This window comes from Narcine bancroftii, chromosome 3 (assembly GCF_036971445.1).
Source record: "Narcine bancroftii isolate sNarBan1 chromosome 3, sNarBan1.hap1, whole genome shotgun sequence".
In the NCBI taxonomy this organism is placed as follows: Eukaryota; Metazoa; Chordata; class Chondrichthyes; order Torpediniformes; family Narcinidae; genus Narcine; species Narcine bancroftii.
The window spans coordinates 81,654,495-81,667,113 of record NC_091471.1 but is presented as its reverse complement, the minus strand read 5'-3'; the positions used below and the strand labels follow the sequence as shown (position 1 = coordinate 81,667,113).

The 12,619-nt window shown below is 39.4% G+C and overlaps 1 protein-coding gene across 8 annotated transcripts in view; it reads right to left on the bottom strand.

Moving 5' to 3' along the window:
* The window catches only part of LOC138757303 (interleukin-6 receptor subunit beta-like), a 163,346-nt gene that overhangs the window by 37,456 nt on the left and 113,271 nt on the right, over window positions 1-12,619 (bottom strand). For all 8 annotated transcript variants that reach the window (XM_069924402.1, XM_069924407.1, XM_069924401.1 and 5 more), the window contains 5 exons: window positions 12,082-12,298; window positions 10,885-11,073; window positions 3,544-3,645; window positions 1,854-1,997; window positions 722-859 (listed from right to left, as the gene is read on the bottom strand). In XM_069924402.1, coding sequence (XP_069780503.1) covers window positions 722-859; window positions 1,854-1,997; window positions 3,544-3,645; window positions 10,885-11,073; window positions 12,082-12,298 — 790 coding nt within the window. The remainder of the gene's footprint in view (window positions 1-721; window positions 860-1,853; window positions 1,998-3,543; window positions 3,646-10,884; window positions 11,074-12,081; window positions 12,299-12,619) is intronic.

Below are 12,619 nucleotides of genomic sequence, written 5' to 3'. Positions count from 1 at the left end.
GGTACTCAATACAATAGGATTGCTAATGTTAATAGATCTTACCAATGTTAGTGAATAATCGCTGCACCTAATATGCAAACATAATGCAAATTTATGGCCCCATTCACTTAATACAAAATGCAAGAAGGCCAACCAAGATGCTGAAAGAATGTGGAAAAAAATCTTTCTTAGGCCCCGAGGAAGATTCCTTGGGAGATGACAATGTAAGCTATATCAGCAAGTGAAATTGGCCAGGAAAATAAATACCAGAGTTGCTCAATTTCTTGTGACCGCTCTACCCAAACTGACAAAGCTCGGGAGGATGAGCCACAGGTGCAGTTGCAATCTTCGTGTCTGCATTGTATTCTTGTAGATTTTCTGGGTTAATTATCCTCAAACAGAACAACATCTATAAATTAGCAATTAATTCGCCATCTTTGAAACTGGATGTTTTTGTGCAGCTCTCGTATTGATAGACAGGTGGTTGTGAGAATGGGAAGGGATAAACAGTGTGAGGACATCTTGAGAAGTTTAGAACATCCATGTTCATATGTCCAAATTTCATGGGGGAAAGCTGGCAATTCTAAACTGAAAAGTCAATACATATTTGGGTGTCATTTTAAAATTAAAATATAATAAAATAGAGCTAAAATTTTTTAATTTTTTTAATTATATTTTTATTTTTAAATTTTAGATTTAGACATACAGCACTGAATATTGATGTTTTGTTAAATTCACTTACCAATTGCATTTGTTCTGAAGATCAGACTACTGTTTGTACCTCCTTTCACTGTGGATGCCATTACATACACAGAGTATTCAGTATTTTTTTGCAGAGATTTCAGTGTATATTCAAAAACATTTGGCTTCAATGTTACAGCTTAAAAAAAAGATTGCAAAGTAATTAGAAAGCAGCAAAATAATATTCAAGAAAATGCTTTATTATTTATTATTAACATGTACGTTGGATAAGGAACTTTCAGTATCACCCCACATTCAATTTTGAGCAAGGGTCCTTGGTTGTTTTAGGCAGAGAAGATTGAAGGGCCTACCGCAGCAAATTTAAGCAACCGTGGTCTCTATGGACCACCATAAACTGCTGACAAGCAGTACAGATCAACAAGAGGAGGCATCACAAAGTTAGGAATGATCTTTTGAGCCTTCTTTCAGTTTAAAACTGCTCAGAATTCATTCTAGAAAAAGATGTCTACTTCAAACTCTCAATTTCCTGGAGAAAACTGGAGTGTTCAATAGGCAAGGCAACAGTTTGGTAACTTGATCCTACTTGCTGCAGAATCATCAGACAGATTTCCCAACATAACTGCAGGGAAACTGGAGGAATCTGGGACTCCATCTTGGAGTGCACTCAGAACAGTGTGAGGACATCTTGAGAAGTTCAGAACATCCACGTTCATATGTCCAAATTTCATGGGGGAAAGCATAGAGAGATAGGTAAGTTGTTTCCATTGGTGGGGAGATTAGAACCAGGGGACATTGCTTCAAGATTCAGGACAGTACATTTAGGATGGAGACAAAGAGGAACTGTTTTTCCCAAAGGGAGGTGAATCTGCGGAATTTGCTGCTCACTAAGCAGTGGAGACTAACTTGGTAAATATATTTAAGACAAGGTTAGAGAGATTTTTATGTTGTAGGAGAATTAAAGGATATGGGGGTATGGAAATGAGCCTCTCATTTAATCAGCCATTGAATGGAGGGGAGGAGGCTCAACGGGCTGGATGGTCTACTTTTATTTCTTATGTCCTAAACTAAATGATGAGTACCATGCAGAGTAGTACAAAAAGAAGAAAAGGCAATGTGGCATTCACAATGATAACACAGCATTTCTGATCGCAACAGCAATATGGATCCCTTACCATTTTCATCTTTCGCAGATGTATAAAAGATGGTGTAATTGGTGATGAACCCACGACGTTTTTCCACAGGGATTGCCTGCCATTTAATTATAGCTTCTGTTCCTTTGGTTTCATGAGTAACAACTGATGGGCCTTCTGTTGGGTCTGAAAATTACTCAGTTTAACATCATGTGATAGAATGTGATAACATACAGCATGTAGAGTCTTCCCATCTCACCCCCAGCAGACCACAATGGCAAACACGAGGAGATATTTACATTACAACAGTGTCCATAGCTCAGGAGTAATTTTTGGCCATAAAGCATCACATTAGAAGAATGAAACCTATCAAATATTGAAAGACCTGGACAGAGTGGATCTGGAGAGGATGTTTCCTACACTGAGGGAGTCTGCGAGCAGGAGGCATTGCTATGTAATACAAAAATGTCCCTTTAAGACAGAGCTGAGGAGGAATTTCTTTACCTGGAGGGTGGTGAATTTATTGAATTCATTGCCAAGGACACCTGTAGAGGCCAAGTCATTGGATATATTTAAGATAGACATAGATACGTTCTTGATTTGGAAGGGAATCCAGGGTTATGGGGAGAAGGCAGGAGAATGGAGTTGGAAAGGATAGTAAATTAGTCAAGATGAAATGGCAGGATGGACACAATGGGCCAAATAGCCTAATTCCATTCCTATGTCTTCAATCACACAGCGGCTGAAAAGGAAATCAGTCAATGGATCATTAATTCAATAGGCTCAAGTAAAATGGACTTAGAAATTGCTTCTGCCCCCATCAACTCAACTCCAATTATAATTCCAACCTTCTGAGGCTACCTCTGACTCTCTGATCTAATGAAGTTCTCAGCTTCCTGCCATCTGGCACTAGCTATCCTTTCTTCCACAACACCACTTCTACCATTAGGATTTGATAAACCACCCTTTATACAGCATCCCCATTATCTGGAATTCAAGCAACTGGCAGCCTCAAACAACCAGCAAAGAAATGGTGGAAAATAAATGCCATAGGTAAAAAAAAAATACAAAAATTTTAAATTGGTGCCCTTAGTGGTTAGTTCACCCATCACACCACACGCAATCTCAAGCAACAGGAAAATTCACTTATTCAGCATCTACTAATCTCCATAGGAAGCAGATACCAGGGGTTTTACTGTATTTTTCCAATGGAGTTTGGACTCTACAGATTATAAGTCAATGTTTACATGAATTGACAATCAAGTGCATTTGGCAATTTTACTCAGTGTTATAAAGGAATTAATAAATTCATCAAATACAGTTACACATCTAGAAATAGCTATAAACAGGAAAATTGTGAAAGGATAAATAGCAAAAAGTAAAGTAACACCTCCCTATTTCAACTGTTAGGAAGTCAATCACATTAACATTTCCCAAAATAATATGAAAACAGAAGAAAGGGAAAGTATTTTATCACCAATAAAAAGCAAGAAACTAAAGATACTGGAAACCATTCAAATTCTTTTAACTGTCCCAATAAATGTCTTTCTCCTGTCTGGAAAAGGAAATGGGGACTTGTAAAGCTGCATTTCTAAACTGATGGCATGTAGGCAATTTTGGGACAAATAAAGCAGATGATTTCAAATGTGCTGGCACAATATCATTATAAACAACCAAATCATTAATTCAAGGTCTCTGGAAAACCCTCTTTTGCTCTTGAGAATTTACTTACAACTTTGTTGTAGGTATGCCAGTTTTGAACATGGATTTCCTGGAATGTTACCGGACATGGCATAAACAGAAATATTATAGCACACAAATGGAAGAAAGTCCCCTGTGGAAAAAAATACAATGAAAAGTTGAGCAGCTGTATAATCAGATTCTATACCATTTTTTTACAATATGGCCAACTAAGCACAAATTTCATGACATTTCATTGATGATCTTTTAATTAAAACATTAACACAATTTAAGGATTTAGTTATTGGCAATTATTATGCATTAGCAATGAACAAGTAATTATTAAATGCATTATCAAGCTAGTTAATTTTACTATGTAGGGTAGAAATGAATCTGACTGTGTATTGATCAGTCATGTAATTGCCCTGGTTTGTACCACTTTAGCAGACTGTAAATATGTTTCTATCTAACACCTCACTTTGATGAACAATGTAATTCTTTGGATTCAACTTTGGATCCAGCCATCACTGACTAATACCTTTTTACACTGATATAATCTGCCTTTAATACTCCTCATCTACCTGTATAAAAATGAAGGCAGATTGGGGGAAGGGGGTGGTCATTTCAGACCCATCTTTTATGCACCAAGTGAGGTTGTATTAGAGGTGAAGCGGGGTGAGTGTAAAAGAGCGAGCTGTGTTGCCGGGTCCAAACAGGAATGTGACGCACTGCCTCTTTTGCTCTGGGAAGCCGGCTTGCTATGTAAAAGGACTCACTGACCCGGCATTTCTTCTGTTCTGTGAGAACAAGCAAACCAGCTTCCAGAGATGGGTCATGCATACAGCAATAATGCAGGTTTTTAATGTAAAAAGAATATATGATAACATTTATTGCCCTTCGCTAATTTCTCTTGAGAAGCTGATGATGAGCCACCACCTTGAACCAGTCCTTCTGTTGAAACTACCCCTACAGTGCTCCTGGGTAGAGGCTGCGAGGATTTCGACTCAGTGACAATGAAAGTGATGTACTTGAGGCAAGACAAGAACATATCTGCAGAAGTATTCCCACCCTTTGATGATCTTGGTGGAGAGGGTAAAGGTTCTAGGTGTTGGTGGAGTAATGTGGATGAGTAAGTGCAAGGTTTTGTGTGGATGATCAACATCGTTATGACTCTGCCAATAGTGAACTCAATAAATCCTCTTGTGGATCCTAGAAGCTGAGAATAGTGGCGTCCACGGCTTCAGCACCCAAGGAAGGCCACACCACCCCCCATCAGGAAGAGAACACGCTGAAGGAGGTGAGCAAAAGCAGCCTAGAAGAGGCTAGCACAGGACGATGCCAAGAAAGGACTGCGATCGAGGCAGTAGGAGTGCTGATGGGAGTGGAAAGTTCGAGGGCTCGAGATCAATAGAGTCAGTCCGGGACAGAGAGGGCAGTGATGTCATATACCATCTTAAGCAATCCATTACTAATCACAGAGCACCAATGGGAGAGGGATTACTTAAAGGAATATGTGATTGGAGAGAAAATGGTTGAGAACCACTAGGCTAGGGCCAACTTTTATGAATTGGATAAGTGTGCTGAACCATGTGCCCAAGGCTAAAGTTGTGACCAACAGACACATTTCTCCAGCTTTCCCACTGACAAGGTCAAGTAGACAAGGGGTCCTGCTATCTCCAGTCCTGTCCGTATTAGCCATGGAGCCACTAGCCAAAGCTATTTGCCAGGATCCAGACATCAAGGACTTTAGAGCAGGCCAGGAAGAACAGAAAATCAATTTATTTGCCGATAACATACTGATATATCTGACAGACCCATCAAACTCGTTGTCCAAGCTGCGCTCTGGAGGACTATGGGGAGATCGCCAGCTATATGGTTAATTGAGACAAGAGCAAAACTATACCACTTACTAAGGGGGATTACAGTCAATATCAAGAAAACAGTTATTTAAAGTGGGCGCAAAATGGGATCAAATACCTAGGAGTCAGAATAGACAATAACTTGAATACTTTATATAAACTAAATTATATCCCCTTGCTTGGGAGAAATGAAGAGAATTTAAATAGATGGATGTCCCTGCCCATAACTTTAGCAAGCAGGGTCAACTGTGTTAAAATGAATGTGTTGCCAGGACTTCAGTGCCTCTTCCAGACACTGCCCATGGCATTGCCCCAGGGATTCTTCCAAAATTTGCGCCAGGGTCTCTTTGGAAAAATTAACATGGGATTACAGTCTGGGCGGATTACAAATGCCAAACTTCAAGAAATACTATTGGGCAGCCCAGTTGAGCTACATCGCCTCACTCTTTGAAAGGGGAGATGTACCATCCCGGGTACAAATTGATCTGCACAGGGTAGGCAGAAGACTTTATTTATAAATGGAACACTAAATTGTTATCTGGGAAAACAGATTATCTTCATCTGGAATAAAATTAACTAATATCTAGGAATCAAAGGGGGGCCTGTCCCAAAAACACCCCTGACTTGAAATAATACCATTAATGATAGGTAACAAGATCCTGGACATCTGGTATCATAATGGCATCATTTGCATAGAAGACTGTTAGGACTGGGGGTAGCTAATGACGTTTGATCAACTCAGGCATAAGTGTGATTTATCAAATAAGACATTCCACTGCTACCTTCAGATAAGATCTTTTCTGCAGGACAAATTAGGTCCAACTATGGCGCTACCAATGTGCAGTGACATAGAGGCCATGATCCGAAGAGGGAGCAGACAGAAGTTTGTGTCGGCAATGTATTTATTGCTCCCAGTGGAAGTTCATAAACCAAGGCCAAGTTGGGAGTCGGACCCAGGAATAAGAATTAATGAGTGCTGCTGGTCCGATTTGTGTCAGATCAGCATGACTGCAATCATTAATGCGCAGTACAGGCTAGTACATACAACTTTCTACACCAGCTGTACCTGACACTGCAAAAGTGGAACAGATCTAAACCAGATTTGTCAACCAATGCTTTAGATGTGGCATGGAGACAGGAACCTTTGTGCATGCAATCTGGACATGTACCAAGGTGAAACCCTTCTGGGTGGAACTAGGGCGAGTCCTAGAAAAAAAATTATAGGTAAAGAATTCCCGCAAGACCCAGAGTTGTTCCTGTTGGGAAACATAATGGACATAAGACTCACAATGAACCTATTCAAATTTCAAATCCAATTCATAATGATCACATTGGCAGTGGCCAGGAAGTGCACACCCGTTACCTGGAACTCCGACTCCTGCCTGACCATTACTCATTGGAACACAGAAATGCAAAGCTGTGTTCCCCTGGAGAAAATTACTTACAACTTAAGAAAAAAGTATAAGACTTTTTTTGAAAATTTGGCAACAATACTTAAATTTCAAAGGAGCTCGATTATAGTGTGGACCATCATGCCTCACTGCCCTACCTTCCCTGCCTATCCCTCAATTGGTGGGGGGAGCGGGGGTGGGGTCCATTCCATCCCAACCAGGAAAAGTCAAGAAAAGAAAAAAGCACCGTGTCATGACAAACTCACAAACCCCTGATATATGTTTCATACCTTTGTTGTGAGTGTGTTGAATGTTGTGTGTAACTATTGTTAGTTAAGTGTTAAGTATTAAATGTTGAGAGTGATGGTGACTAAAAGAGCTTGAACTCTGCAGAAAACTTTCTATAAAATGGATAACTGTACATTGTCGTCAATGCTGTTACTGTTAACATTGACAATGATAATGTTGATAACTGCTTGAGTTAAAGTTTGGAAAATCATAAATAAAATATTCAAAAAATTGAAAATGTAAGTACTGCAGAGGGTTATGTTTCTTTACCTAGTGTTAACGTTTGAAGGGGATTGTATATGATAAATAAAGAGGAGATACCAGGTGCTCACAGAACGGGAGGGAAGTACAAGTGTAGGATGGGTGAATTGGACATTTCTCAATATAGGGGGGGGGGGGGACATTGGCAGCAATGGTTTGGTTATTGGTGCCCGGTGGGTAAAGGTAAATTGGGTGGGAGGGGTGGGGTGAAGGAAGAGGAGGGTTTTTTGGAGCTTTTTTTGTTTGGCTTTGGATTGTAGGTTTTAGTTTTGTTAACTTTGTTTTTGTTTGGAGCACAATCACCTGTCCCAAGGATCTGTGAAGGAAAATCAAGATAGAGGCTAAGTATCAGGGGGCAAGATGGAGAGGGAAGGGTATAATGCAGTGGTCCAAGGGCAATGGATAAGTCAATTAAATTCATGAGTTTTAATGTAAATGGAATAAAGGGAATGATTAAAAGAGTCTTGGCTTACCAAAAAATGATGCAGGTGGACATTGCATTTTTGTAGGAGATCCACCTTACAGAACAAGAGCATTTAAAGTTAAAGAGGGGGTGGATGGGTCAGGTGGCGATATCCTCCTTCAATTTCAGGACCAGGGTGTGGCCATTTTGATAGGAGGAATATTCCAGTGGTGGTTAAGGATGTGGTTGCAGACTTGGTGGGATGATTCATAATGATGCATTGCCAAATATACTCAAATTTCGATGATGAAACTTTTATACAAGATATATTCTTGAAAGTAACTGAAGGGTGTGAGAATGTCTTGATTGGAGGGGATTTCAATCTTTGTCTGGATTGAGTCATGGACAAGTCAGCAAAGAAAGTTACAAGGGCCAAGGGCAGCTAAATCTACCCTGGCCTTTATGAACGAGTTGAATCTCATAGATGTCTGGAAAAGGCTGAATCCAAGAGAAAGGGATTATTCCTTTTACTTGAGACAACGTGATTCCTACACTAGAAATGATCTATTTTGGCATCAGCCCAATTGGAGAGTAGGATAATGAAAACCGAGTATACATTGTGACTACTGTCAAAACACTCTCTCTTGACTTTATCCATCATAATTCTAGATAAGCAAGCTTCAATATATTGATGGCATCTAAATACATTGCTGTTGGGAAAACCAGAATTTTGTAGCTTTGTTAGGGCCCAGATAGAATTGTTCTGTGAGAGGAACTGCCCCTCTACTGAGGATAACTTCCAAATATGGGCCACATTAAAGGCTTACTTAAGGGGCTAGATCATTTGATACACCAAAAGCATCAAAAAAGGAGCACATGAATGAAGTTAATGCCTTAGAACAGGAAATAGCTCAATTAAAAAGGGATTATCAAACAGCAGGTTCAGAAGAAAAATACAGAAATTTGGTGAATTAAAAAGCTCAAATATAATACATTACAATCATATAAATCAGAGAAGTTGTTTTTAAGATCTAGACAGCAGTATTATGAGCTGAGGGAGAGGGCCCACAAGTCGTGTCCTGGTAGGTAAGGGCAGAAGAGGACTCAAGAAGAATTAATGCGATTTGAACAGGGGAAGGCAAGATCTCAAATAAAACAAAAGAAATAAATGATATGTTTGGAAGGTTTTACAAGGAATTGTATAAATCAGAATTAAGGGCTGATCCTACCAAAATAGACGATTTCTTGTTTTTATTGGACCTACCAAATTTGGATCAGGAAGTGCGAGAGGGGCTGTTTGCTCCTTTATCTAAAGAGGAGATCTCATGGACTCTGAGTTCTTTGCAAGCTGCCCCACTGAATTTTACAAAAAGTTGAAAGATTTGCTAATTCCCTTTCTTATGAAGGTGGTGGATTAAGCAGCGGAGAAGCATACCTTCCCAGAGTCTTTCCAAAGAGCAATCATCTCAGTGATTCCCAAAAGAGGCAGGGACCCATTGAGCCCCATCTCAATATTAAACACAGATTATAAAAGCATTGGCTAATAGATTGGCAAAATATTTGCCAAAATTAGCAAATCCATATCAAGCTGGATTTGTAGAAAGGAGAGAATCGGCAAACAACATAGCTAGATTGCTTAATATAGTACATCTGCCACAGTTGGGGGTGGATCCGAGTGGCCGTATTTCTGGATGCGGAAAAGCCCTTCAACAGACTGGAGTGGGACTTTTTGTTCAAGGTACTGGAGAAATTTGGATTGGGTCAAACATTTATTAACTGGGTGAAGACACTATACCAAAAACCCCAAGCAAAAATTATTACAAATTGGAAAATGTCTCCAGTGTTTTCATTGAGCAGATCCAGTAGGCAGGTTGTCCATTGTCTCCAGTGCTGTTCATACTGGCAATTGAACTGTTGGCAGAAGCCATTTGGTGGGATCCAGACATAAAGGGGTTCAGGGTGGGCCAGGTGGAGCACAAAATCAACCTTTACGCTGATGATATGTTGGTATATTTGACAGACACCAAGGGGTCATTGGCTAGGCTGAAGACCACACTGGAGGTTTATGGGAAGGTTCCAGGGTATAAGGTAAATCTGGACAAAAGTGAAATTATGCCTTTGATGAACAGGGATTATAGACAATATTAACAGGGAAGTCAATTAAATGGCCACAAGAAGGCATTAAATATTTGGGGATTAAAAAATAGATAAAGATTTATGTAACTAATATGAACTTAATTATTTCCCTTTGTTCTGGAAGATTGAGGAGGACCTTGATAGATGGAGGACTCTGCCCATAATACTGGTGGGAAGAGTTAACCGTGTCAGAATCTTTTTCAATCATTACCCACTTCATTGCCCCGGAGTTTCTTTATGACATTTGGCGATTGTGGAATGGCAAGGTGACTAAAATCTCCGTGGACAAGTTGGGGGAGGGTGGGTTAAAATTACCAGATTTCAAAAAAATATTATTGGGTAGCCCAGGCAAGTTTTATCACCTCACTCTTTGACGCCTCTCCACCTTCCTGGCCACAAATTGGACAATACCCAAGAGGTCAAAAGAGAGCAGGAGAATTTATATATAAATGGAATATTAAATTAATTTCAAAGAAAACATATGCTTCAGATATGGCAAAGAATAAATCAATGTATTGGATTAAAGGTGGGGAGATCTCCTAAAATGCCATTGACCCAGAATAAGTTAATACCCTGGACTTTGGGTAATAAGATCCTGGACAACTGGTGCCAGAAAAGTATCAGGTGCATTGAGGACTGTAACAAACGAAGGAAACCCATGTCATTCAATCAGTTGAGGAACAAGTATGGCTTGTCTAATCGGATATTTTTCTGCTATCTACATATTAGATCTTTCCTAGGAGAAAAATTAGGTTGTTTTTTTTCTTAGGTTTCAGTGCAGGCTGTGAACCCCACTGGTATTTTTATAATCTATATGATTATATGTTTGGAGGCAAGGGAGGGGAGGATAAATACAGACTCTATACGTTACATGAATGTGGGAAAATATGGTATTAGCTGCTTGAATTGCTTTATGAGTCTATAAAAAAAACCAAAATAAAATATTCAAAAGAAAACATTCTCAGGGAAGGAGACATTTGGTGCAGCAGTGCTTTACATCATTTTAAATGAGCATGCACACTGTGTTCCTTTAATGTAACATGATAAATCCTTACCATGTAAGTAAGCCATTTCAGTCATGCTTTCTTCATACTGCCAGTGTAATGGCTCAGCACACGGGTTTGTGTCCAAAAATAAACACCACTCAATTATATATCCATTATCTGGCTGTTTTAGAGTCTTCCACTGTGCAAGCAGTTGGTGATTCTGTGATGTAACTTTAACATACAGAATAGATGTAGGACCTTTTTTTTAAAAAAGATAGTATACATCAGGAATAAAACAAAATAATGTCAAAAACAAATGGTCATCATTATACTAAATGGAAATGAGTCTATGCCTAGATCAGCCATTATCTTATTGAATGGGTTAATAGAATCAAAATTTATTGTCTTGAATAAGTCAGGAAATCTGGTGTTTTGTTGCAGCATCATATAGTGTAAGCATTTAGATGCACCACCTTACAACAATAAAGGTTTCAAAAGGGTGCGCAAAAAAGTAAGGTAGTGTCTTTGGTTTATTGATTCTTCAGGAATCTGATGACAGCGGGGAAGAAGCTGTCCTTGTGTCGCTGAGTGCTGGTCTAGGCTCCTGTACCTGTTCTCCGATGGTAGCAGAGTGAAGAGGGCACGGTCTAGTGGTGGGGATAGAGGATGCAGGCCAGATGGCCTCCTCCTCTTGTTCCTATTTCTTATGTTCTAATGAGCTTTTAAATTCATTTCTACTGCTATTCTGTATGCCAAGGAATCTTATCCAATTCCGCTGAAGGCACTCTGAAAATAGTTGCAAGGAGACACCTAAGATTCTAAGAGATGCTCCATAATAATTTGGATGTGTTCTAGAGCGGAGGCACCCAACCCAATGGTGCTACTTGTCTTTTGTTAGAGCTATCCACATCTTATCACATTTATTCATTCTTTCCTTGGCTTCTAGTAGTACACTGAAATAAGAAGGGAGAATTGGGTTCAAACTTCATTGTCTGGTCAGCATTTTTCCCAGTGAACTAGTAAAGTAGCTATAGAATGAATGAGAATAATTTTGGACTTCAATTCGGGAAATATGGCTGACCACTAAGAATCATTCAAGAATGTTTTTTGTGTCATTTTCTACCCTTTTTGTAAGCAAAGTCTTGTAAGCACATACCGTTGGAAATAGTAAATTTGGAGGTATGTAATATTTCTGAGACAATTCATCCTTTTGCAACTCCCGTGGAAAGTTCTCGGTTGAGTAATTGCAATGTATTAGGGACATACCTGTCTGGTTTATAGCTGGAATTATCAAGGTTGCTTTAGGAGAGTCACCCACTGAATTATAAGCAACAACGGTTAGAACATGTGCTTCACGAGTCAGTAACAACGAATAATTCAAAGATGTTGTGTTATCCTGTTGTGTCAAAGTTTGATCACATTGGTTCTCAGACCATATCCTGTATCCCAAAATGATTCCATTTGTTTTAGACTTGTTCAAAGCCTGCATCAAAAATAGCAAGGGACTTCCCGTCATTTCTCATGGTATGAATTGTGAATTTGAATTCACTGTTACTGTTATTGCACTCAAGATTTTTAGGGTGCTGGTGAGGATGGGAATAGGATTAGAAAGATAAGACAGATGAATGTGTGGCAAACGAGCTGGAGCAGAAGAGCGGGCTTCAGGAGTTTTGATCAATGGGATTTTTTTTTCTCTGGGACAGCAGCATGACCTATTCAAAAAGGATAAGTTGCACCTGAACTGAAGGGGAACAATATCCTTACAGGGAGGTTTGCTACACGGGATGGGTTAAACAAATAAGCT